Source organism: Papio anubis, chromosome 9 (genome assembly GCF_008728515.1).
Source record: "Papio anubis isolate 15944 chromosome 9, Panubis1.0, whole genome shotgun sequence".
Taxonomy (NCBI): Eukaryota; Metazoa; Chordata; class Mammalia; order Primates; family Cercopithecidae; genus Papio; species Papio anubis.
The window spans coordinates 111,187,523-111,213,110 of record NC_044984.1 but is presented as its reverse complement, the minus strand read 5'-3'; the positions used below and the strand labels follow the sequence as shown (position 1 = coordinate 111,213,110).

Below are 25,588 nucleotides of genomic sequence, written 5' to 3'. Positions count from 1 at the left end.
CCCCCTATCACGCCTACGTCAGGGTTTCTAGGCAGGCGCTGGGGCCGCGTTAGGGTCAGGCTAAATGCCTACAGGTGCCAAGTCAGACCTGAAACGAGGCAAGTTAGGTGTAATCTGGCTCTTCCGTAAGATTTTGAATCCACCCACCTCCCCCAAACAAAACAACAGCCTCGGAATATTTTTGAATAATGCAGCCGAATTCAGTATCAGCTTCATCCAAAACCGCAAACAAGCCTTCTTCCCTCGCCAAATCGGAACTCGAGCTGAATTCAGGAAAAGGGGAAGAACAACCTTCCCTCGCGCTCCTCGCCTCCGCGGGGGTCCCCTGAGACCCCCAAAGCCCGGGACCTCCGCTGCGGGGCGCCTTCTCGCGTCGCCCCGCGCCGCGCTCCGGGTCTTCCAAACCTCGCGCCCCCTCGCTGCCGGCGCCGCTAGGGTTAAAAGTTACCTCTCGGTTTCTTCTGCCTGCAGCCCCCCCCACCCCCGGGGGCCGGATGATGTAACCCCCCTCCCCGCCCCCCTCCACCATGTGACACTTTAATTAATAATAGCGCCGTCAGCACAACAAACGCACAACACAAGGAGAAACTTGGTGTCCAGGGGAGGCCCCCGGCGGCTGGAGCGCGGCGGCAGCGGGCGCAGAGGCCGGAGGGAGAGGAGGCGAGGGGCGGCCCGAGCGCGGGGCGGGAGCGAGGCCAGCGGTCATGTGCCCGTGCCCCCTGCACCGCGGCCGCGGCCCCCCGGCCGTGTGCGCCTGCAGCGCGGGTCGTTTGGGGCTGCGCTCGTCCGCCGCGCAGCTCACCGCCGCCCGGCTCAAGGCGCTTGGCGACGAGCTGCACCAGCGCACCATGTGGCGGCGCCGCGCGCGGAGCCGGAGGGCGCCGGCGCCCGGCGCGCTCCCCACCTACTGGCCCTGGCTGTGCGCGGCCGCGCAGGTGGCGGCGCTGGCGGCCTGGCTGCTCGGCAGGCGGAACTTGTAGGAACGCGGGGCTTCTTGGTGGGGCCGGAGCCGAGACCCAGCCGGAGCAAGCAACAGGTACGCGAGCGAGCGACCGAGAGCCAGGGCGCGGCAGCTGGGCACTGGCCCGGGAGCGGCAGAGTGGCAAGTTTGGCTTTTTTCTCTTCCCTTCTCCTTCTTCCTCCGTTCTTTTCTCTTGCAACCATCTCCGGCCCCCCTCTCCTACCCAGTCCCCAGTCTTTCCTTCCAAGTGTCAGGTCCACCATTTCTGCCCCTATCTCTCCGAGTCCTTAAGCGCATCTTGCTACTCACTTATAGCTCGGTGGCTTGAGGAGGACTTCAACCTCCATAATCCCCACCAGCCCCACAAATAAACACACAATGCAAATAAAAAGTGTGCCTGCGATGAGAATATAGTTGTAAGCCACGCCAAATACTTAAAGTCTATCGCAGTTCCAAGAAAGGTCCTCGGTCCCCTTCCAAGCCTCTTGCTGTTCCTGAGTCGCCACCGTCTCCATCACCTTTGCTCCCAACCTCTTCTCCCTAAGTGTCACTTCTCCAATCTCTGATCCCCATTCTCTGGCACCCCAAGCGCATCTCGAGACTTCCTCCCCTTCCAGGTTTCTGGCTGGCCCAATCTTTCTTCCCAAGCTCCGCGCATTTGCAGTTTTCTTCTGCCCTGCCAACGTCGCTCCTTCTCCAGTGAGGTGTCCTGTTTAAGGAGTTTGGCTTCCTTCTCTCCAGACGGTTGTAGCTGCGATGGGAAGGAGACGCCTTCGGAGTGGGCTGGAATAGAAGGCTTTCAGGCAAACTCCAATGGGAAGCCTTAAGGAAGGAACATTTATTGAGCTCCTTCGGGGTGCTGGGCACTGTTTAGGGGGGTAATGCTTTGAGAACTTAGGACGGGAAGTGGGTATTGAGCGCCTAGTGTGGTCGGTATCAGTGGGAGGAAGATACTAGGTTCTTGGGGTGGGGGAATTATTGTGCCCTAGCTGTGCGCCTGACACTGTGCTAGGCGCTTTGAGGAAGCGCACAGTGTAAGCATCGTCTTACTACTCTGGATCCTGGAGTAGCGAGGAGCGCTGCAGAAAATGAGGGAGAATCAGGCTGAGCCCACCATAGATGAGTCTAGGGCCAGAAGGTGAATATCAAAGGTGACATAGCCAGCCGCCATTGGGTCCCCGCCGCCGAGCCCCGCCGCGCGCCGCAGACACCCTGGGAAGTTGGAGCGGCGCCTGAAGGCGAGGCCCGAGCGTCTGCGCCCGCGGGGAAAGGCGGCAGCCGGAGCGTGGGGGGTGGCAGCGCCCAGGGAGCTGCGGGGGTGCGCGGGGTGTGAGCCGGGACCGCAGGCGACAGATGTCGCGTGGGCCCGCGCAGCCCGGGCGCTGGCAAAGAGAAGTGCGCACTTCGGAGCGCTCTCCGCTCGGCTCCCGGGCGCCGGGGGGTCCCATCCACTTCTCCCCGCCTTCTCCCTCTCCTGTTGGAGAGGCTGGGGGCTCCCGCGACTGAAAGGGGTCAGGCTGAGGCTGCCCAGTTCCAGGGACGGGAAAAACATTTTAGATGTATCGCGGGGAGCAGAAAAAGGAAGTTGAGCGACAGACGCGAAGTCCAAAGCGTGGAATTTGGGAAGAGGCAGAAAAAAAAGTGGGTGAAGAGGGAGAGAAAAAACAGGCGACGAGATGGGGAGGGACAAGAAGTTTGGGGAGGATAGAGAAAAAGAGAAACTGCCTGGAAAACAAGTTGCAAGACAATTGAAAAGTAAATGAGAAGGAAAGAGAGGAAGGGAGTAAAATCAAATAGCACTGTGGAGAGGGCTGGGACACGTCTTTCTCTGGTTTTGTTGTCCAGGAGACTGGATAAGCGCTCCCCTCCTGGGACCAGGCGTGCGGGATGTCGGGTGCACCCTCCCGGGAGGCAGAGGACTCGAGCTGGAGCCTGACTGTGTTCCCGTTTACCGGTGTGTTAGTGTCAGGGATGGGACCGCTCCCGGGGCCTGGAAGGGGAGGCTGCGGGAGGGGCGGGCAGAGTGCGCCGCTCTGCGCCGGAGCGCAGGGGAGGAGTTGGGTAACTGGGGCCTGCGCTGCAGGGGAGGGCGTCGGCCAGGAGTTTCGCTGTTTTGCATCGGTGTTGGGAGGGCAGCAGCAGGTTAGGGTCTCCGTGGAGTTTATTTCCGCCCTCTCCCCCACCCCCCGGCTTCTACCCCACAGTTATTCCTGTGCTGCGCCCTGACTCTGCGACACCCTCTTCCCACACCTCTGGGTTCTTCTCCTACCTGCCTTGTCCCGCCCGGGCGTCCCCTCCAGGGTTCTGCAGCCTCTGGCGCCCTGACCTCAGGATGCCCCGCCCGGCTTCCCTCCAGCGCCGCCCCTCATACCCTCGGGACACCCGGAGAATTACTCACCACCTGCCTTCCTGCGCTCCCAGGCCGGGTTCCCCCCTGCTCGGGCTCCCTGCACTGGCCCGGATGAAGTTCTCTCTCTGCAGCCTACATCTGACCTCAGAATACCAGCAGCTCCGGCCTTTATTGTGCTTTTGGTTTAATTTGGGGAAACCCGTTTTTTCTCAGCTCTGGTAAGTTAAGTAGAAGGGAAAGAAAATTCACTGGAGGAAAATAGTTTGTTGTGTTCTATGCTGGATATGGGGTGCTCTCCACTTTCCCTACCCTAATAGAGAAAGGGGAATGTTCACAGCTGTACCTTAGGTGTTTGAGGGAGGCCTGTGCCAGCCATATAGGGTAGGAACTACCACTTTCAATTCCCGTAGGTTTTAAGGGTGTGCTCAGCTATATGCAGAATCAATATTTTCTACATACAGGCCAGGCAGCGTGGCTCACCCCTGTAATCCCAGCACTTTGGTAGGCCGAGGCAGGCGGATCACCTTAGGTCAAGAGTTTGAGACCAGCATGGCGAACGTGGTGAAACCCCAACTCTACTAAAAATACAAAAATTAGCTTGGCGTGATTGTGCACACCTGTAATCTCAGCTACTCAGGAGGCTGAGGCAGGAGAATCGCTTGAACCCAGGAGGCGGAGGTTGCAGTCAGCCAAGAAGTCAGCCAAGAAGAGCCGAGATCACACCACTGCACTCCAGCCTGGGCGACAGAGCGAGACTCCATCTCAATAATAATTTAAAACGTGTGTGTGTGTGTGTGTGTGTGTGTGTATCCAGTATGTTTGTTTTGAGTCTCTACTGCGAGCCAGCAATACTTTTCTCAGAAGTCATCCTTTAAAAAAAATAAACAGAAACAAAAACCCAAGACTCAGTTTTCCCATATGTAAAATGGGGACAATAATAGTACTTAATGTATAGGCACATTATTAAGAGGGTTAAATGAATTCATACATGGAAAGTTCTAGAACAGTGGATATACATGTGAGCTATCATGATTATTATAGTGCATTTACTATCATTCTTTCCCAAGGTAGTCAACATTTTACCATTATTATTGCTGGCCATTCCACACCACTCCTACCTGCCCTCCTGGGAAATCAGTGCCAGAAGGGTCAGGAGAGAATAATGGTTGAGAGACTCTTAAGCGCCCAGCCACTTGCTGACAGCATGACCTTGAGAAAGAACCATTACCTCTGTACCTTTATCTGTAAACTGGAGCTGTATCCTTCCAGGGTTATTGGGAGAATGATAAGAGAATATTTATTGAAAGTGTCCAGTGCAGGCTGGGCCAGTGGTTCCATCCTGTAATCCCAGCACTTTGGGAGGCCAAGGTGGGCGGATCACTTGAGTCCAGGAGTTGAAGACCAGCCTGGGCAACATGGTGAAACCTTGTCTGTACCCAAAAAAAAAAAAAAAAAAATAGCATGGTGGTGTGCACCTGTAGTCTCAGCTACTTGGGAGGCTGAGGTGGGAGGATCACTTGAGTCCCAAAGGCAGAGGTTGCAGCAAGCTGAGATCACACCACTGCACTCCAGCCTAGGTGACAGAGTGAGACTCTGTCTCAAAAAAAAAAAAAAAAAAAAAGTCCAGTGTAGTGTCTGTCTGTTAACTTCACTCAACAGAGGATGTCATGAAATGGTCAGTGCCATTCCTTTTATTTCAAAGGGGAAGCCGAGGCAGAGAGCATCCACCTAAGTGATCCCCAGCGGAATTGGAGCTTCTGTCTTTGAAGTCACACAGCGCCCCCCACCCCATGACTTGCAGGGGAAGAGGAGATAGGGGCAGTAAGCAGACCGGGTTGGCGCACAGTGAATTCCTGCACAAGTGCAATTCCCTTTCTTCCAGAGCCCCAGGGGAGGCTCCTCTGAGGCTGGGGAGGCCGGGAGGAGGACGGGTATGATTTAACCAGTCAATACTCAAAGATACAGGAGAGAGGGAACAAAAGACGCTTTATGGTGAGCGCTGGCTGGCGGAGGCGTGGGAGGGAGGGAGGGAGAAGCGTGCCTGCGGAGGGGGCAGGGAGGGAGAGAGAATGGAGCCGAGGAATCTGCCTGGGAGTGGAGGCCAGGGCTGGGTAGAATTCTGCCTTGGGAGCAGGGGAAGGGGAGAGAGGGGGACTCTGCAGGCCCATAAGGCGACGTGGTCAGTGGCAAGGAAGATAATGGGCCAGCGGGAGCCTGCTTTAATGAATTAATGACGGCCTGGCCGGCCAACCAGACTTGCTAACTGGTTCTTGGCAGGTACTTTGGGGATTAAGTGGTTAAACCTGGAGGAGCATCCCGCAGGCCTCCCTCCCAGCCCGCAGCACCCCTGCCAGAATTACTTTTAGAGCTTGAAAGCTTGGCCTTCTGCTTGGCGAGGGAGCCCGAGGAGGACAGCTGTTGGGGAGGAACCCCCCGGGAAGGGGCCAGATGTGCAGAACCAGGCAGCCTTCCTGCCACATGGTCCCTGTCTGGAGTCATCCGCTCACCTAGTGAGAGGCCAGAGTACAAGTGACTGAGCTGTGGATGGAAAAGAGCCACACCTGGGAATAATTAAATATACCCCCAGATGTGGGCTGGCTGGATTTGGCAATCATAACTCGAGTTTTTGAAAAGTCAGCCTTTTAGACAGGCAGATAACGAGAGGTGGGGAGGGGGCTTCTGTTTCTTTGGTGGTCCTCACTAGTGTCCCTGTGATAGGATTTCACAGGAACAGAAAGCTAACCCACAGTGTCCCTAGTCCCTGGCAACTTGCTTGTCACATGGTAGGTGTACAATAACTATGTGCTTTGTTAAATGAATCAGAAACTATGCAACATCAGCCGGGTACGCTGGCTTACACCTGTAATCCCAGCACTTTGAGAGGCTGAGGCGGGTGGATCCCTTGAGGTCAGCAGTTCGAGACCTGCCTGGCCAATGTAGTGAAACCCTGTTTCCACTAAAAATACAAAAATTAGCCAGGCATGATGGTGTGTGCCTGTATTCAGCTACTCGGGAAGTTGAGACAGGAAAATTGCATGAACCCAGGAGGCGGAGGATGCAGTGAGCCGAGATCGTGCCACTGTACTCCAGCCTGGGCAACAGAATGAGTGAGACTCAGTCACAAAAAAAAAATTAAAAAAAGAAACTATGCAACATAGTCACTATTGTTTCCCAAATTCAGGTTCTTCCACTTATACAACTGCTAATTATTATCTTCTGTGTATCTGTATTGAGTATTGAGTATCTCCTGTGGCTACAGGAAGGACCAAGACGTAGAGTTCCCTGCTTTCATGGAGCCCACATTTTAGTGGCAAGAGACAGACAATACGTAAATATTGTTCTTGTTACTACTTCTCTGTAACAAATTACTCCAAAACTACTAAATTTTGCTTCAAACAACTAGAGCCATCCCTCTGTCTCTGGGGGGAAGTGGTTCCAGGATCCCATCTTGGATCCCAAAATCCGAGGATGCCGAGTCCTTGATATGAAATGGTGTGGTGTTTGCATGTAACCCACACACTGTGTGCTTTAAATCATGTCCAGATTACTTGTAATACCCAATACAATGTAAATGCTATGTAAATAATTATACTGTATTGTTTTTATGTGTGTTTTTAAAAATTGTTATTTTTTAATTTTATTTTTTTCCAATAGTTTTGATCTGAGGCTGGTTGAATCCTTGGATGTGGAACCCACCTATATGGGAGGCTGACATATTTGACCATGCTCACACATTCTGTGGGTGAGGAATTTGGTCAGGGAGTAGTGGGGGTGACTTGTCTCTGCTCCAGGATGGCTGAGGACTGGAGTCATGGTTGGGGAAGCAACCTTATTTACATGTCTGGCTGTTAATACTGGGAGTCAGCTGGGGCTGTTAATGGGAGCAGCTATACTCAGCCTCTTCGTGTGGCTTGGGCTTCCTCACAGCATGGCAGCTGGATTCTGACACAGTGACTGGGAGCTCCAAAAGCAAGTATCCTGGGGAACTAGGTGGAAGCTGCTTTGCTTTATCTGACCCAGTTCCGAAGTCACTTTGGTTAGAAGTCAGAAGCTGATGCAGATTCAAGGTGGGGCAGAATTAGACTCCACCTCATGGGGGAGTGGTGAGGTTCTGGAATAGCATGGGGAATGGGAGACATTATAGTGGCCACCTTTGGATTATGCAGTCTAACACAGAGATAATTTCAGAAAGTGCTCAGGGCCCCGAAGGTAATACACAAAGGTAAAACAATAAAGAGTGCCCCAGGGACTCCTCACCTGTGGTGATGAGGGAAGGAAGGCCACTTTGAAGAGGAACCAGGGGAATAGCAGATTTGAATGACACAAAGGAGCCAGCCATATGAAGACATTCAAGAAAGGTGTTTTGGGAAGAGAGAGAGCAAGTCCAGTGGCCTGGAGGTGAGACTGCATAGTACATTTCAGGAAAGAGAAACAAGCAGTGTAGCTTGGTGCCGGGGCTGGATGCCCAGGTGCAGGGATGCAGAAATGAACGAGTCCCAACTGCAGCCCTCAGGTGACCCCAGACTCTTTCGGAGACAGGAGACCGAGGCTCTGCCCCTGCCCTCGCCTCTTAGTAGAAGTAAACCAGTTCACCTCCTGCCAAGGTCTGAGAGGTCGTGATCCCTGAACCAACTCACTCACACCCACCCCCCTCAGTGCCAGGGGAACACTGTGGGCATCGATTGGGTCTCCATCACCCTTAGAACTCTCACCATCCAACTCAGCACTGGCTCCCCTCTTCCTTTCCTGCCCTAAACTGGTGCCCCTGCTGTTGGGTGGGGGATTTCTGATTTAGCCCACATCAATAAGATGCACCCTTTTATGACTCTGGTTGGCCAGGCAAGGAGGAAGCTCCTTCCTCTTCCTGTGAGGAGGCAACTGGCTTATCCAAGATGGCTGCTTCCCGCAGAGCTTTCCCACACTGAACCTTTGCTCCATGGGCCAGAGACTTGGGCAGGGTGGAATTTAATTGCTCTGGGAAACTTGATATAATATTCCTTTTTTAAACAAGTAGCTGGATGTGGTGGCTCATGCCTGTAATGCCAGCACTTGGGGATGCTGAGGTGGGAAGATTGCTTGAGCCCAGGAACTTGAGACTAGCCTGGGCAACATAGTGAGACCCCATCTCTACATAAAATAAGAAATTGATGAGGTATGGTGGTCCACACCTGTGTTGCCAACTACTCGGGAGGCTGAGATGGGAGGATTGCTGAACCCGGGAGGCTGAGGCTGTAGTGAGCTGCAGTCGTACCGCTGCGTCCAGGCTGGGCAACAGAATGAGACCCTGTCTCAGAAAAATAAATAACGTTTTCTTGGTGACAAAAAAATATTACAATAGTTCATTGGCAACTATTTGGAAAATGCTGAATAAAAGAAAATTGTAGCCAGGCGTGGTGGCATGCACCTGTAGTCCCAGCTACTGGGGAGGCTGAGGCGGGATGATTGCTTGAGCCCAGGACTTTGTCGCTGCAGTGAGCTGTGATTGTGCCACTGCACTCCATCCTGGGTGACACAATGAGTCCTTGTCTCAAAAAAAAAAAAAAAAGAAAGAACGAAAATTAGAGTCTTGCCTCTGGAGATAGGAGGTTCAGCTTTGAGCAGAAGGTCTGAGTAGCAAAAGATTGCAGTCCTTTCCCATGTAAAGACCAGACAGCTTCTAAGCCTTTCTACCTTTCCGTTGCATTAGATTTGACCCTTTCGTCATGTGATTTTCTTTCTTTCCTCCGTTTCTCTTTCCTTCCTTCCTTCCTTTCTTTCTCTTTTTTATTTCCCTCCCTCCCTCCTTCTTTCCTTCCTTCCTTCCTTCCTTCCTTCCTTCCTTCCTTCCTTCCTTCCGTCTCTCTCTCTCTTCCTTTCTCTCTCTCTCTCTTTTCTCTCTCTCTCTGTTTTTTTGAGACAGGGTCTTACTCTGTCACCCAGGCTGGAGTGCAGTGGCAGGATCATAGCTCACTGCAGCCTCAACCTCCTGGGCTCCAGTGACTCTCCCACCCCAGCCTTCCAAGTAGCTGAGACTACAGGTGCATGCCACCACACCTGGCTAATTTTTGTATTTTTTGTAGAGACAGGGTTTTGCTCTGTTGCCCAGGCTGGTCTTGAACTCCTGAGCTCAGGACCTCCTGCCTTGGCTTCCCAAAGTGTTGGGATTATAGGTGTGCACTACCATGCCTGGCTGGATGGGTACTTTAACACATGGAATCACTCTAAATATATTATCTGTAACCTGACCTTTTCCATATATCACAGGCATTTGTTCAACCTTTTAGTATTTTTCTATGAGACATTTCTTTCTTTTTTTTTTTTTTTTGGGATGGAGTCCCACACTGTTGCCTGGGCTGGAGTGCAGTGGTGCGATTTTGGCTCACTGCAACCTCCACCTCCTGGGTTCAAGAGATTCTCCTGCCTCAGCCTCCCAAGTAGCTGGGATTACAGGTGCCTGCCACCACACCTGGCCTAATTTTTGTATTTTTAGTAGAGACGGGGTTTCACTACATTGGGCATCTTTGTCTCGAACTCCTGACCTTGTGATCTGCCCACCTTGGCCTCCCAAAGTGCTGGGATTACAGGCGCGAGCCACCACACTTAGAAGTTGGTTAGTATTGCTTTATTTAGTTAGTCCATCATTTACATTCCCCATCCATCATGGTGAAGGAACAGTGAAGGATCACTTGAGCCCAGGAGTTCAAAGCTGCAGTTAGCTACAATTACACCACTGTACTCCAACCCGGGCAGACAGCAGAGTGAGACCTTCATCTCAGAGAAAAAAAGAAAAAAAACTAATTAAAATTTTTTTTTAATGCTCACAGGTGAGAGGATTGCTTGAAGCCAGGAGTTTGATACTAGCCTGGGCAACAAAGTGAGCCCCAATCTAAAAAAAGAAAAAGGAAAAATTAGCCAAGCATGGTGACATGCACCTGTAGTCTTGCTACTCGGGAGGCTGAGATGGGAGGATCGCTTGAGCCTAGGGAGGTTGAGGCTGCAGTGAGCTGTGATCATGCTACCACACTTCAACCTGCCCGTGTCTCAAAAAAAATAAAAAGTAATTTTTTTTTTTTTTGGCCAGGCACGGTGACTCACACCTGTAATCCCATCACTTTGGGAGGCCGAGGTGGGTGGATCATTTGAGGTCAGGAGTTCGAGACCAGCCTGACCAACATGATGAAACCCATCTCTACTAAAAATAGAAACAAATTAGCCTGGTGTGGTGGCACATGCCTGTAGTCCCAGCTACTGGGGAGGCTGAGACAGGAGAATCGCTTGAACCCAGGAGGCAGAGGTTGCAGTGAGCTGAGATCATGCCATTGCACTCCAGCCTGAGTGACACAGCGAGACTCTGTCTCAAATACAAACAAACAAAAAACATAATGAGCATTCTTGTGTTATAAAGGCCATCTAGAGCATAAAATCATGTGGTCAAGATCTGCAAACACTGCCATTGGCTCCCATGTCTCATTCATGTCATTGGCCTTTCTTTATTTGAGACAGGGTCTCTCTGTTGCCTAGGCTGGGGTGCAGTGGTGCAATCAGGTCTCACTGCACTCTCGACCTGGGCTCAAGTGATCCTCCCACCTTTGCCTCTCCAGTAGCTGAGACTACTGGTGTATGCCACTAATTTTTTATTTTATTTTTTTAGAGATGGGGTCTCGCCATGTTGCCCAGTCTGGTCTGGAACTCCTGGGCTCAAGCAGTCTTTCTTTCTGCCTTGGCCTTCCAAAGTGCTGAGATTCCAAGCGTGAGCCACTGGGCCCAGCCCATGTCACTGGCCTTTATATGTCAAGTATCTGTTGGCTCTTGAGCTGGCTGTGACTGGCCTCAGATGAATCTCTGTTGCCTTGCTGTGGACTTTTCTTCATGGACCACACCTTTAGCCAGTGTGGGAGTGTGGATGACGCCTAGCATGCCTGTCCCACTTCAGGGAAAGGTTCCCAGTCTCATCAATGTCACTAATCTGGAAAGCTGCTCTGTCTGCCTGGCTGTACCTGTCATCCTGGGGGCAGGAATCATGTTCATCTAATAATCTTGGAGCTACCGCATGGTACTTAATAAACCCTGTAAAATGCTAACATACTGATGCTGGAGGAACTAAGACAAAGTGACTTGCATGGGTGGAGAGGGAGGTCTTCCAGGAGTGGGGATGTGTCAGAGTTACTGGAATGGATTCAAGAAGATGTATCATTTTCTCGTTTTTGTTTTTTTTTAAGACAGAGTCTTGCTCTGTTGCCCAGGCTGGAGCACAGTGGCACGATCTTGGCTCACTGCAACCCCTGCTCCCAGGTTCAAGCAATTCTTCTGCCTCAGCCTCCCTAGTAGGTTAGGTATTACAAGGTGCCCACCACCACGCCCAGCTAATTTTTGTATTTTTAGTAGAGAAGGGGTTTCACCATGTTGGCCAGGTTGGTGCTCGAACTCCTGACCTCAAGTGATCCAGATATGCCTGCCTTGGCCTCCCAGAGTGCTGGGATTACAGGTGTGAGCCACCACACCCGGCCAAAGTACCATTTTTCAAAGATGGCTCAGACTTAGAATATTTGAGACTGTTGGCAGACCAAAAAGCCTAAGACTTGATTCAGAAAATGTAACCCTGGTAACTGTTTATCTTCCTCACCAATACTTTGTGCTGAGGCAGGGAAGCTTCACGGAAAGGGACATGAATTTTGGAGTCAGGCCGACTTTCAGATAACTTTCTCCATCTCCCATTTGCCAGTTGTGTGACCTTAGGCCGATCCCATTACCTTCTGAGCCTTGGTTTCCTCATCTGTAAACTGGGAAGAATAATAGCATCTGCACTGGAGGAGCACTATATATTAAGCGGCTGGCACAGATTCAGCCCCTCTATGTGTGAGTGGCTGGGAGAACCAATGCTGTTTTACCTCCGTAATGACCTCCTAGCATGAAGGAAGCATGCTGTAATCTACTCCAGCGCAGTACAAGGCATGTCACTGGTGTTCCGAAAATGGTGAATGACAGCCTATGATATATGTTGTTCTTATTTGGTGTAAAATGGAGTCCATAGTCTGGGTGCGGTGGCTCACACCTGTAATCCCAGCACTTTGGGGGACCGAGGTGGGTAGAGCACTTGAGGTCAGGAGTTCAAGATCAGCCTGGCCAACATGGCGAAATCCCACCTCTATTTAAAAACAAACAAACAAACAACAACAACAACAACAAAATTAGCCAGGTATTGTGGCACACACCTGTAGTCCCAGCTACTCAGGAGGCTGAGGTGGGAGGATCGCTTGAGCCCAGGAGGTAAAGTCTGCAGTGATTGTGCCACTGCACTCCAGCCTGGGCAACATAGCAAGACCCTGTCTTTGGAAAAAAAAAAAGAAGAAGAAGTTTAGTCCCCGGGCCCATCTTTGTGGTATGCGTGGGAGGTCTCAGAACTTTCTGAGCCTTTTGCTTAAGGCGGTTGCTATCTGCTTTAATCCTACCTTCCCCAACCTGGGACTCACCAAGGGCCTACTTAGGCCACTCTGACAGGGCTGGGAGAACCACTAGACCAGGACTTTCCAGCCCAGGCAACACTGGCCTTCAGGTCCCAGAAAGATGCAAACCGCCATGCCTATTTTGCCCATTATTGTATCCCAGCACCCGGGCATGGCGGCATTCACTAACTGGTGAATGAATGAATGAATGCATGAATGAATGAATGTAGGGGAGGCCTCAGGAAATTTGTGAACACCCAGTAATTAAGCTAATAACACTGGCTGATTTCATCCTCCTCTTCTACTTCCCCCTACTTGGGACAGAAAACATAGTTTGGATCCGATTCTCAAAAGATCTGTGAGCCAAAAGGGTCTGTGTTCTGGAAACATAGCCAGAGCCAGACAGGCCATTAGAGACATCTAACCCATCTCCCTCATTGTACAGTGGCGAACCTGGGGCCCAGAGATAGCTACTGAGGGTTAAGATGAGGTGAACTTAAATGCCAGGTGATAGTAGGAGTGTCTGAGTATCTCAGGCAGGGGTGAAAATGGGTGGTCTCCTAGCTGAATTTGGCTTGCAGTTGAGTTCTGTTTGACCTGCGTGGGTTTTCCCCCAACACTTAAAAGTCAGGCATTTTAGGCAGGCATGGTGGCATGTGCCTGTAGTGCCCATTGCTCAGGAAGCTGGGGCAGGAGGATCACTTGAGCCCAGCAGTTCGAGACCAGCCTGGGCAACAAAGTGAGACCCCATCAAAAAAAAAAAAAAAATCAGGCATTTTCAGGTAGAAGCCTGTATTTCCAATTTTTCTTGAAAAATGAAAAGATCTAACAATGTGGCAGAAACAGGCTGGAGATGAGTGTCAGAAACCCCTTTAGAAAGGACAAACACACTCCAGTGTCCCCAGCCCCTCCTGGGTACCTTTACTGGGTCCAGTGCATTTCAGTTCGTGACCCCTGATTTCAGGGAGCCCCCATGCTCTTCCCTTGATGCATATACACCCACACACGCATCCTATTTTAAATACATGAGCTCATACTGTTCATGCTGTTTTGTAACCTGCTTTTTCCTCACTAAAAATAGGTGGTTGAGATCTTCCCATGTCAACACACAAAGGTTTTCCTCATCCTTTTTAATGGCTGCATGATGTTCTGTTGCTTGGATGAAGCAGGGTTTCCTTATATGGTCACTTCCTTGGGAACATTTGCATTGTTTCCTGTTTTCTGGTAGGGTAAACAAGGTTGTTAGGAACTTTTTTTGTTGTTTTAGAAACAGGGTCTTTCTGTGTCACCCAGGCTGACATGCAGTGGCATGATCATAGCCCACTGTAACTTCAAACTCCTGGGCTTATGTGATCTTCCTACCTCAGCTTCCTGAGTAGCTGGGACTATAGACGTGCACCACCACACTTGGCTAATTAAAATTTTTTTGTGGCCAGGTGCAGTGGCTCATGCCTGTAATCCCAGCACTTTGGGAGGCCAAGGCGGGTGGATCACCTGAGGTCAGGAGTTCGAGACCAGCCTGGCCAACCTGGTGAAACTCCATCTCTACTGAAAATACAAAAAAATTAGCCGGGCGTGGTGGTGCATGCCTGTAATCCCAGCTACTCGGGAGGCTGAGGCAGGAGAATAGCTTGAACCAGGGTGGCGGAGGTTGCAGTGAGCCAAGATTGCGCCATTGCACTCCAGCCTGGGCAATAATTGTGAAATTCTATCTCAAAAAAGAAAAAAATTTGCGTGTGTGCAGATGGAGTCTCATTATGTGGCTCAGGCTGGTCTGGAACTCCTGGGCTCAAGTGATCCTCCCATTTTGGCCTCCCAAAGTGCTGGGATTACAGGTGTGAGCCACCGTGCATGGCAGGGGACATTCACATTTGGATACCTTTGCAAAGAAAAAGTGAAGTTCCTGAAGGTGAAATTGTTAGGTCAAAGAATGTGCATAGTATAACATGGGGGCCATGGGCCATGGGCAACGTTGTCTGGTAGGCCCCAGTTTGCTTTGAGAAGAATCTGTATTTTTGTTTGTTTGTTTGTTTGTTTTGGTGTTGATTCTGTGCTGAGCTGAACTACTTCCCAACTCTCACTGCTTACCCTTCTGAAAGTCAAGCGAACTGGGCTTCCAAGGCCCACCTGCCATAACTTCCTAGTGGGTAGGAGCTCAGGTCTCTCTTCATAGACTTTAGATATAGCTGATGGCATTGATAACTGTTCACTGATAGAAGAAGGCTGGGCCAAGGAGAGCAAATATTTCTTCCAGAGGCTGCCAAGTGACCTCTTCCTTCCTCACACATCACAACCTAGCCAGCTTTTCAGCTTCCTTTCCACAGCCTCCTGTGCGCGCAGCTTCCTACCTGGCCGACATGAACTCTACAGATGGAGATTTAGGGGATAATGTGGACCGGAGCAATCTTCTTTGCAAGAGGATTCTGCATGGAGAGCTTCTCCTCCAAGTTTTTTTTTTTTTTTTTTTTTTTTTTTTGAGACAGGGTCTTGCTATATTGCCCAGGCTGGTCTCGAACTCCTGGGCTCAAGCAATCCTCCTGCCTCAGCCACCTGAGTAGCAGAGATTAGCGGCACATGCCACCATGCCCAGCCCTTCCTTCAAGTCTTAGGGACTAGGACTATTGGTACCATTGAAACTCCTTCGTCAGAATCAACCTGCTGAAACCAAAGATGGAGGATCCGAGAAACTGCTTTTTTTTTTTTTTTTTTTTGTTTTTGGTAAGGAGGTTTTCTCTTTCTTCCAAGCCGGAGGGGCAGGGTGGCCCCCCCCTTCACTGCCACCCTCGCCTCCCAGGTTTAAGTGATTCTCCTGTCTCAGCCTCCTGACTAGCTGGGATTACAGGTGTGCGCCACTGCACCCAGCCGATTTTTGCATTTTTAGTAGAGACGGGGTTTCATCGTGTTGGCCAGGCTGGTCTCAAACTCCTGACCTCAAGTGATCCACCTGTCTTGGCCACCCAAAGTGCTGGGATTACAGTCGTGAGCCACCACACCCAGCCTGTCATCTTTATTTGTTTGTCACTTATTTACCCTCCTCAATAGATAATGAATTGGACACCCACTATATGCTGGGCATTGTGCTGGGCTCTGGGAACATAATGGTAGGAAAAGAATAAAAAAGAGACATGGCGTCTACAAATGCACAGAAAATACTCTGGGAGGCTGCACAACCGGCCGGTGATACCGGCTGCCTCTGGGAAAGGGAGTGGGGCTTAAGGGTTGGGTTGAAGGGGCTTTCCTTTTATTTTTATATTCTTCTCCACTGTTTGAATTTGTAACTTATCATTTGTGCAAATAGCAAGGGCAAAAAAGGTATTTTTTAAATTTTATTTATTTATTTACTTATTGAGACAGGGTCTGGCTCTGTTGCTCAGGATGGAGTGCAGTGGCATGATCTTAGCTCACTGCAATCGCCACTTCCTGGGTTCAAGAGATTCTCATGCCTCAGCCTCCTGAGTAGCTGGGATTACAGGTGTGCACCACCACACCTGGCTATTTTTTGTATGTTTAGTAGAGATGAGCTTTTGCCATGTTGCCCAGGCTAGTCTCAAACTTCTGGCCTCCTTGGCTTCCCAAAGTGCTGGAATTATAGGCAAGAGCCACCATGCCTGGCCAAGGTATTTTTTTTTAATGAGGGGGCCTCTTAGGAGGGAATCCAAGAGTCCTAATTCTTTGCTGACATCAGAAAAAGGGAATAAGCCTCTTACCCCATCTAATGCTGCAGTGGGGTTCACTGTTCTCAGCTTTCACCTTCCGTGCCCAAAGCGGCACAACATCACCGCAGCCCAGGGAGGCAGAACCTTATGGGTTCAAATTCTCCCTCTCTGCCTGCCTCCCCCCTCCATGTGGTGGATGAAAAATGGAAACAGGGACATTTCTTCAAAGGTATTTCATGAATCAAATCCCGGGTCCACTCTGAAGCTTCCCTAGTGATTGTAACCCCATCCTGACTTCTAGGCTGTCGGTTCACCTCCGGATATTGGTCATTTACAGTACTGTCCTCTGGCATGGCATATTTTTCCTGTAAGCCTAGAGGCAAATTTCAAGCAGGCACCTGGCCTTATCTGGTGCAGATAACCAAGCTTAGCACGAAGTCCACACACTCAGTAGCATAGTAGGTACTTACTAAGTGTTCCTAGCTCTCCTTCTGTCCCACCTGTGCTTAAAGCAGCATAATTATTTTAGGCTAATGCTGCAGGTTTACACTGACTTTCATTCTGTAGATTTATGAGTAGACACCAACGGAGATGTTTAGGGGTTACAAAAGCTGGTTTCATTAAATTGAGTGTATTTATCAATTGAGTTGATTGAGGACTCTAATCCCATATTCTAAGAAAATATATGGTGGCTGCATAACAACGCAGAGCTCCTACTGTGTGTGTGCCCTCATGAGATAGAAGGGGAATTGGCCTGGCGTGGTGGCTCACACCTGTAATCCTAGCACTTTGGGAGGCCAAGGTGGGAGGATTACTTGAGGCCAGCCTGGGCAACATAGCAAGACCCTGTCTCTAAAAGAAAAAATAAAAATAATAAATTAGCCAGATGTGGTGTTGCATGCCTGTAGTCCCAGCTAGAGGCTGAGGTGGGAGGATCGCTTGAGCTCAGAAGGTCGAGGGTGCAGTGAGCTATGATGGCGCTACTGCCCTCATGCCTGGGTGGCAGAGCGAGACCCAGTTTCTTTAAAAAAGAAAAAAAAGCAAAAGGTTTGAAGTCACTGATTTGGATCCTTGTGACTGTCAGCTGACGTAGACTGTGGGGTCCATGTGTTTATGACTCATCTCTTTCATGCAGTCAGATGTATCCACTAGGGCCCAAGTAACAGCAGATAGTGTCTCCAGACTCAGTCATCAGAGGAGAATTTAGGAAAGGTTCAACAGCAAAGGCGTGGGCAGGGTTTGGGAAACCAGCGAGAGTGAATGCAGTACCCTAGGTTTGGCCATAGAGGGGAGCTGTTCCCACCCTGGCCTGAAGGTTCCAGGGAAAGGAATGGGACCTGGAGTCCCCAGGAGGGTGTCACTGTACCATGAGTCCAGGCAGCGGCTGTGACCAACCTCTGACCAGCGGGCGGGGAACTGGGGAACAAACATCTGGTTTTACTTTCCCATGAGTGCTTCCTTTCCTGTTGGTCAAACCCAGAAGAAAGCCAGAAGTCAAGGGTACCAGCTGGTACATACAAGTCAACATCTCAGACTTTTTCAAACCCAGAAGTCATAAAGTGATCTCCCTCCTCCTATACCACTTGGTGTGTATTACCCACATGCTCGTTCTTATGCCACCTGCTTCAGAGTAACATGTGATACGTTCTTATCTCCCCTGCTAACTTATAGCCATCAAATCTATCCTTTTAAGTCCGGGCACAGTGGCTCATGCCTGTAATCACAGCACTTTGGGAGGCCAAGGTGGGTGGCTCACTTGAAGTCAGGAGTGCAAGACCAGTCTGGCCAACATGGCAAAACTCAGTCTCTACTGAAAATACAAAAATTAGATGGGCGTGGTGGCGTGCACCTATAGTCCCAGCCATTTCGGAGGCTGAAGCAGGAGAGTCACTTGAACCCAGGAGGCAGAGGTTGCAGTGAGCTGAGATCGCACCACTGCACTCCAGCCTGGGCAACAGAGCGAGACCTTGTCTCAAAAACAAACAAACAAATAAACAACCCTACCTGTTTAAGGTGTACAAGTCAATGATGAGGAGTATATATAGAATTTTGCAGCCATCTTCACAGTCAACTTTGGAATATTTTCGTTTCCCTGAAAGAAACCCTGTGCTCATGAGCACCACTCCCCAATTCCTCCCACCCGCCCTGGCCCTAGGCAACCACCGTTCTCCTTTCTGTCACAGAAGATCTGCCTGTTGTGGACATTTCATATAAATGGAATCACACAATATGTGTCCCTTTGTGTCTGGCTTCTTTGACTTAGCATGATGTCTTCAAGGTTCATCCATCTTCAAGTATCAACACTTCATTCCTTTTTGATGGCTGACTAATAGTCCATTGTATGGGGAGACCACATTTTGTTTATTCATCAGTTGATGGACATTTGGGTTGTTTCCACACTGTGCTATTATGGATAATTCTGCCGTGAGCATTTGTGCACACATTTTGTGCGTTCTGTTGTGGATACTCTTGGGTATGGGCTGTTTTTTTCTGCCCTGCCTAGGATGCCTCATTTTCTTATCCTGGTTCATTTCCTGGCACTCTTCAATAGTCAACAGGGGCCTGCCAGTCTCTCTGAGGAGTCTCCTTTGTCTCCCTTATGAGCTGCCTCCCCTGGGCTCCCATAGACCACGTTTCCCCAGATTGCATATGCTCTTTACATGTGACTTTCATTATCCATTTCTTCCCATCTCCCTGTTGGCTCTGAGCCCCTCAAGGGCAAGAATTATGTCATTGAATCTGTAGCCCCGAGTATGGCACTTGGCATATTTGGGAAGAAATGAATGGATGAATGAACGGACAAACAAACAGAAGAGAACAGAGACTATCCCACAACTCTCTCCTGAATCTGGATCTATGAAATGAATCGAGGAAGGTCCTGTTCTGAATTTGGAGAAGCAAAAAGTTCGTGTGTCTCTAGATTCTTCTTTTTTTAAAAATCTCTGAAGATGACTACGTAAATATCTAGGTCTAAAAGCAGAAAGGGGAGTGTGTGTGCTCTCACAAATGTCTATTTGGGGATGGCTGCCACATAGACAGAGACTCTGGTAAGGGGAAGAGTGCCAAGACTAGCTTTTGAGGCATCCTTCCTCCAAAACCAGAGCTTTGCATCCAGTAGCTCTCCCCTTCCCCACCCCCTCCCGACATCCGGGGCTGAGTGAGCAGAGGCCCACTGCACTGACGTCACCCCCAGCAGCTGCACTGATCAAAATACCAATCTTTATTTCTGCAGGTTGGTGAAAACCCTGTGTCCTTGGAGAAAGCTGGTTCCCGTTTTCCAGAGGGGGAGCCCAGAGCTTGAAAGGCCGCGGTTGGCACTTCGAGAAGGAAGTGGAGAGTAAAGACAGCGCCTGGAGCGATCGTAGAAACACAGAATGGGACTGGGGAAGCCCTTTGGAAATCCAGCTGCAGAAACAGACACCCCAATGCTATTTACATACAGCTCTCTATATATAACAAAAATATGAATATTACGTATCAGTGCATGCCTTGTCGAGGACGTGGTTGCCTTCCTTTTCTGCACCTTGCGATGTGAACTTTGATATTCTGTAATGTCTGGGGCGCCAGAAGAGAGATGCCTGCTGTGTACTTAGAAACTGTTTGCAAAGACTGGTGGGAATTAGCCCTAGCATCGGCCAACTGCCTGGGGATAGATGCTGGTGGAATAAGAGGTAACAGTGCAAAAGGCATGATAGGAAAAAAAAAAAAAAAAAAAAAGGTGAGGACTTGGGGCCAATTGTGTAGGGGCAGTCTGGGGTGCCTCCATTTCTTGACTTGTCCTAGCCTCTCCCTCTATACTTACCTAGGTCGATCGCTAGATCCCACTGTCATGTCGAGAGAAATGGGATTTTTATGTCTCTGGTGCTTCACTTAAAATTTTGCTGGTGCTAAGTGCGTTCCTGCTGGTGCTGCTGTGGTATTCTTTTGACAGACTTGTTGGAAGGCCAGAGGACAAGAGAGATTTCTATTTTGCTGTTTCAGATTTTTTTTTTTTTTTTTAAGGGACAAGTTGCAAAAGTGCCACTTGAGAGTCTCTTCTCTTTCTCTACGTGGGGACAAATATCCAGAGGTGTTTTGGAGCAAACCTTGGGGTCTAAGAGGGAGGATGGCATTGAGAGGCTTGCTGGTTATGAGGCAGAAAGCTGACCTCATGCATGACTTGGTTGCTATCTCCTCCACCCCCACAAAAGTGTCCTCGGAGTTCAGCCCACAGCCTCCTCCACTCCCCAAGGGGATTTCAGGGTTTAGGTTTTATGGATTAAAGAGCCAAGAAATGGCTACATTCTGGTCAAAGATGATTTATAACCAGGGGACGTTGGGGGAGGGAGTGGGCCATTTAAATGAAATGCACCAGCATCTCACTGATTGACAGAGGTCTGATTTTTTTCCCCCCAAGGATAAGCTACTATTTTCAGAAGTTTCTAGAAGGGCTAAAAAAAAGATGTGTGCTGGACGGAGACTTGGCTGCAAAGACTCTTCAGGGAGCAGTGATTATTTTTTGCTTTCATTTTCGAAAAATCCAACATAAGCACGTATTCTTCCTCTGCGCAGGATACCACACACTGCCATTTTCAAAGCCGAGGTGGCGAGGTGTCAGCCTGCAGATTCGGACAGTCATTCTCCAAGGCTCGATTTGCAAGTCACCACCTGGTACCTATAGACAGAGGGTCCAGCAGGCTGGTTAGCGGACACCGCTCCAGTTCTAAGAAGCCAGCAGTGGGATCCACGTTTGTTAAGGTGGATGCGGCTGAAATGGGAATTATCCCCCCATAGGCTTTGCTGTAAATGACCAGGTCCTTTAGAATGTACAACCTCTCAGTGCTGCTGCAAGCTGGGAGCTGGATTTCTTTCTGTCTTCTTTTTAAAATCCATTCCTTGTGTTTTCCTAAATAGCCCTTTAAAGACAAATGTAACCCCAGGGCTGCTGAATGTGAGGGAAGGCTCCCCGACCCCGCAGCTTGGAACTCAGCAAGGCAAAAAAAAAAATAATAAAAAAATAATAATAATAATAACGCTTATTTTGGGGGAGCCTGCTTCTCCTCATTACTCATGCCCTCCCCCTAGTTGATGTTTGCAGGGGACCCTCGCTTAGCTGGGGGTTGCAGAGAGCAGCAGGCGATATTCCCACCAAGCCACGAACTTGGAGAAGGCAAATTCATCAGAATAATATGAAATACAGTCTCTGCTTCTATTTAATCACTTTCTTAGCCACAGACTAGGGTCTTTCCAGCTCACCCCGTTTTCTGGGGAGAGGCTTCCATTACTACACAGTTGTACCCAATCACGGTTCTCTGCTTCTTTAAGGCTGTATCTTCAAGGTCGTAGTGGGGGCATGCTGGCCACGTAGACACAGGAGAAGATGAAAGGTGAGAGGATCCCTTTTTCAACCCCAACTTGCCTGCTGGCTTTTGATGTTTCCCCTGGAGGATCCAAACTCCAAACGCTGGGGTTGGCATCTTGGGTGATTTTGATTTCAATGAAGCCACTTTGCTGAGAGAACTGGGGCACCCATGACCTCCTGGTAGAGCTTCCCAGCCAAGTCCCTTGTAGATATTCTCCTGTTTTATTAGAGACCATGTATTTATCAAATCCTGGCCTTTTCTTGCACATCATTCATTGGAGTGCACTTCTCGACTGCCCCGATTTTTGACAAGGGGTTGTTTTTAATGCTTGTTTTTATATGAGATTTGACTTCTTGATGGACATTTGTATTAGGAAATTGAAGCATGATATATATGTATATATTGTCTCCACCATCTCTCCTGTTGTATTGCTTGGATTGCATGAGATAGTGGGGTGGTTCTTGTTTTTTAAAAAATATTTCCACAGCGTGCAAAGTGCTGGCAACATCCCTCCCTCTCCTCCACCCCCCCGCTTTTCTCTGGCTGCCAAGGAGTCATTGATTTTGATTAGCTTCACTGCAGAGCGTCTGTGAAGAGAGAGAGAGAGAGAGAGAAAGGGAGGGAGGCTTTGAAATGAATTTTAAAAAAGACCTCATATCGGGTTTCAGCAGACAGCAGTGTGTGTGTGTGTGTGTGTGTGAGAGAGAGAGAGAGAGAGACTGTACAAGCAGAGGGAGGCCTCTGAGATCATCGTTTAGGTAACTTGCTGCATAATGAGATGAAGAGACTTTTGCCTCTTCATTTCTGATGGTGCTGCTTGCTCTCAGAGAGTGGGGAGCCAGGAACCTCAGGGACTGGAGCCCCCAGGACTTCAACACTCTGAATGAGATCCAGTCCTTTCTGGAAGCTTCTCACCCCTACCTGATACCCCACAAACAAATACAATCTCTTCAAATTTGGGGGTCTGTTTCCTGTTCTCTTTGTTATTGGTGTAGCTTGAGTAGGAAGTTTCTCTGGGGAGCCCATTAGCCCCACTGGCTGCTGTCCGTGGTCCTAGGCCGTGCGCATCTCCTAGAGCCCAGTTCCTGTTTTTTGTTTGTTTTGTTTTGTTTGCGGTTTTATTTTGGCCGTGCACATCTCTTAGAGCCTAGTTCCTGTTTTTTGTTTGTTTGTTTTTATATTTTTAGCCACCTTCATTTGGATACTGGGGACTTCTTTTCCACTTCTTCTTTATTTTGAGACAGAGTCTCGCTCTGTCGCCCAGGCTGGAGTGCAGTGGTGCAAGCTTGGCTCACTGTAACCTCCACCTCCCAGGTTCAAGCGATTCTCCTGCTTCAGCCTCCCGAGTAGCTGGGATTACAGGCACATGCCACTATGTTCAGCTAATTTTTCTATTTTTAATAGAGACGGGGTTTTACCATGTTGGCCAGACTGGTTTTGAACTCCTGGCCTTAAGTGATCCACCTGCCTTGGCCTCCCAAAGTGCTGGGATTACAGGTGTGAGGCACCGTGCTCAGCCTCCACTTCTTATTTTGATTCTTTTCTGTTTTGATGATGAGAGGAAAGGGTGATTTAAACAATATCGTCACAGAAAAATGAAACTGTGACTGGTTTTCACAATGTATGTAGCTGATCTCATGCTCTCCTATTATGATGTTTCTGACAGTGATAAAATATCACTCTCCCTCCCTGGGGAATCAGGGGAGTCCTCACCCACCCACCTCCTACGCAAGTCTCTTTTAGGGACACCAGCTCACCACTGTGGACTTTATGAGTGTCCACCTGATACTACAAGTTGCATTGACCAGAACACAGATTTCGTTCTTCTGTGTCAATATCCGTTTCTTTTCTGAAGGTCAGAAGTTGGTTAAGGGTTTGGGGGACCGGCTAGACACTCTTCTTATCCCATGGAGCTGATTGGAAGTTCCATGAGGGGAGGAAATTGATGTCAAAGTGTCATTTTAAAGCTTAAGCTGAAAGTTTATTTTTAAAATTTTCATTCATTCATTTAGCATATATTTATTGAGCATCTACAATGTGCCAGGTTGTAGAATTCCATCTCAGAAGAGACTTGACTTATGGATGATGGAGGGGACAGTCCTGCTCGGAAGCAGATGATGAGAAATGTCCCTTTCCAGTCTGGTTCACGACATTTAACAGATTTTTCAGGTCACCACTGTGACCCCAAGCCTTGCTGGCAGATTGTTATATAGTATTGACTGAGAGCCCCGCCCTCTGGTAAAGGCAGTTAAAAAGCCTGCAATCTCGACTCATTTCCAGCATGAACAGACTGGTCCTTGCTGCTTTACACAATAGTCAAAGCTACCTTTGATGGCGCGCTGGCCACTCCCAAGCCCTGGGCGAAGTGCTTTACCATCTTCCCCTCTGCGATGCCTCATGCCCACTTTAGCAGATAGTACTGTTATCATTCCCATTTAATAGTGGAGGAAGCTGAGGCTCAGAGAGGTTGAGCAACTTAGCTGAAGGCCACACCACCAGCGAAGTGCCTGAGCCAAGATTTGGACTCGAGTCCATGGGACCCCCACGCTCACGAGCTGACTGCTCTGCTCCACTGGTTCCCGGCATGAGGTCACCCACAGCACTGCTAGTTCCAGGGCGAGTGCCAGCACATGGCCCCGCTGGGAGCCGGGGGCCTGACTTAGGTCCACTGGAAAAAGTGTCACCTTTGGGGACACTCAAGGACAGGCTGGTTGGATTCATTGTGGATTTTATATACTCATGCCCTCCTCCTGTGTTCCTGGTTTCTATAAGGTCCCAGGGAAGGTGCATGGAATTTGCAAATAGGGCCTGTATGACTTATTTCCTAGGACACAGGAAGCTTTTCTTACCTCCTTCCTACCCTCTTCTCCAACCTGAACTCCCAAGTTCCTTCTCCCGAAGGTCTTTTGCACTATAAGCGCCAAGGAAGCTGTGCGCGTGGCAGGGACAGCTGGGAGGGTATCTGGAGAACCGTAGCCAGAGCGGCAATAAGCTTGGGGATGTTCCGTTCTGGGTTCTGACGTTGTTGGTTCTGACGTCGTTGTGCTCTTTTGTAAGAGGAATTTCATACCTTGGAGACGCTTTGTACATATTTGTAATGACTTTATTAAAAAATTGGTTGTGCACTTCTAGCCAAAGACATTTGTGTTTTCATTTCCTTTTGGAAGGCTGGCCCTCAGAGACTCTGGGAGTACCCAGCCGCATAACAGGGACAGGATCCCTGCCCCTGGCTCCTGCATGCCCCAGCGCTCCCTCTGGCAGAAGGCCAGCCACTTCCTTCCCTCCTCTAATTCCTAAGATCCGCCACCCCATCGACCCCCGAAGGGAAGGACTGGCCTCAAGAATGCCCTTGGGTTGGGCAACAGGTTTGGGAAACTTGCCCAAGAGTTCAAGGTCAGTGCACACAACCATAATTTATGCATGGTATCCTGTGGACAAGCCAATGAGCCTGCAGATGAATGTCTCCAACTGCGGACAACTCAGGTTCTAGTCTCATCCTAAGAATGGGAGGTTGAGTACAGATACCATTTTTTTGGAGACGGAGTTTCGCTCTTATTGCCCAGGCTGGAGTGCAGTGGCGTGATACTGGTTCACTGCAACCTCTGCTTCCTGGGTTCAAGCTATTCTCCTGCCTCAGCCTCCCGAGTAGCGGGGATTACGGGCATGTGTCACCATGCCTGGCTAATTTTTGTATTTTTAGTAGAGATGGGGTTTTACCATGTTGCCCAGACTGGTCTCAAACTCCTGACCTCAGGTGATCCACCTGCCTCGACCTCCCAAAGTGCTGGGATTGCAGGCATGAGCCACCGCGCCTGGCCCAGGTTGTTTTTTTAGAGACCGGACCTTCTCTTTTCCTT

At 49.6% G+C, this 25,588-nt stretch overlaps 1 protein-coding gene across 1 annotated transcript; it reads left to right on the top strand.

The window, feature by feature from the left end:
* The first annotated feature begins 565 nt into the window (after positions 1-565).
* On the top strand, positions 566-24,862 carry HRK (harakiri, BCL2 interacting protein). Its single transcript, XM_003907217.5, has 2 exons — positions 566-1,036; positions 19,622-24,862. The coding sequence occupies exon 1, from the start codon at positions 705-707 to the stop codon at positions 978-980; it is 276 nt and encodes a 91-aa protein (XP_003907266.1). The 5' UTR covers positions 566-704; the 3' UTR covers positions 981-1,036; positions 19,622-24,862.
* The last annotated feature ends 726 nt before the right edge of the window (positions 24,863-25,588 follow it).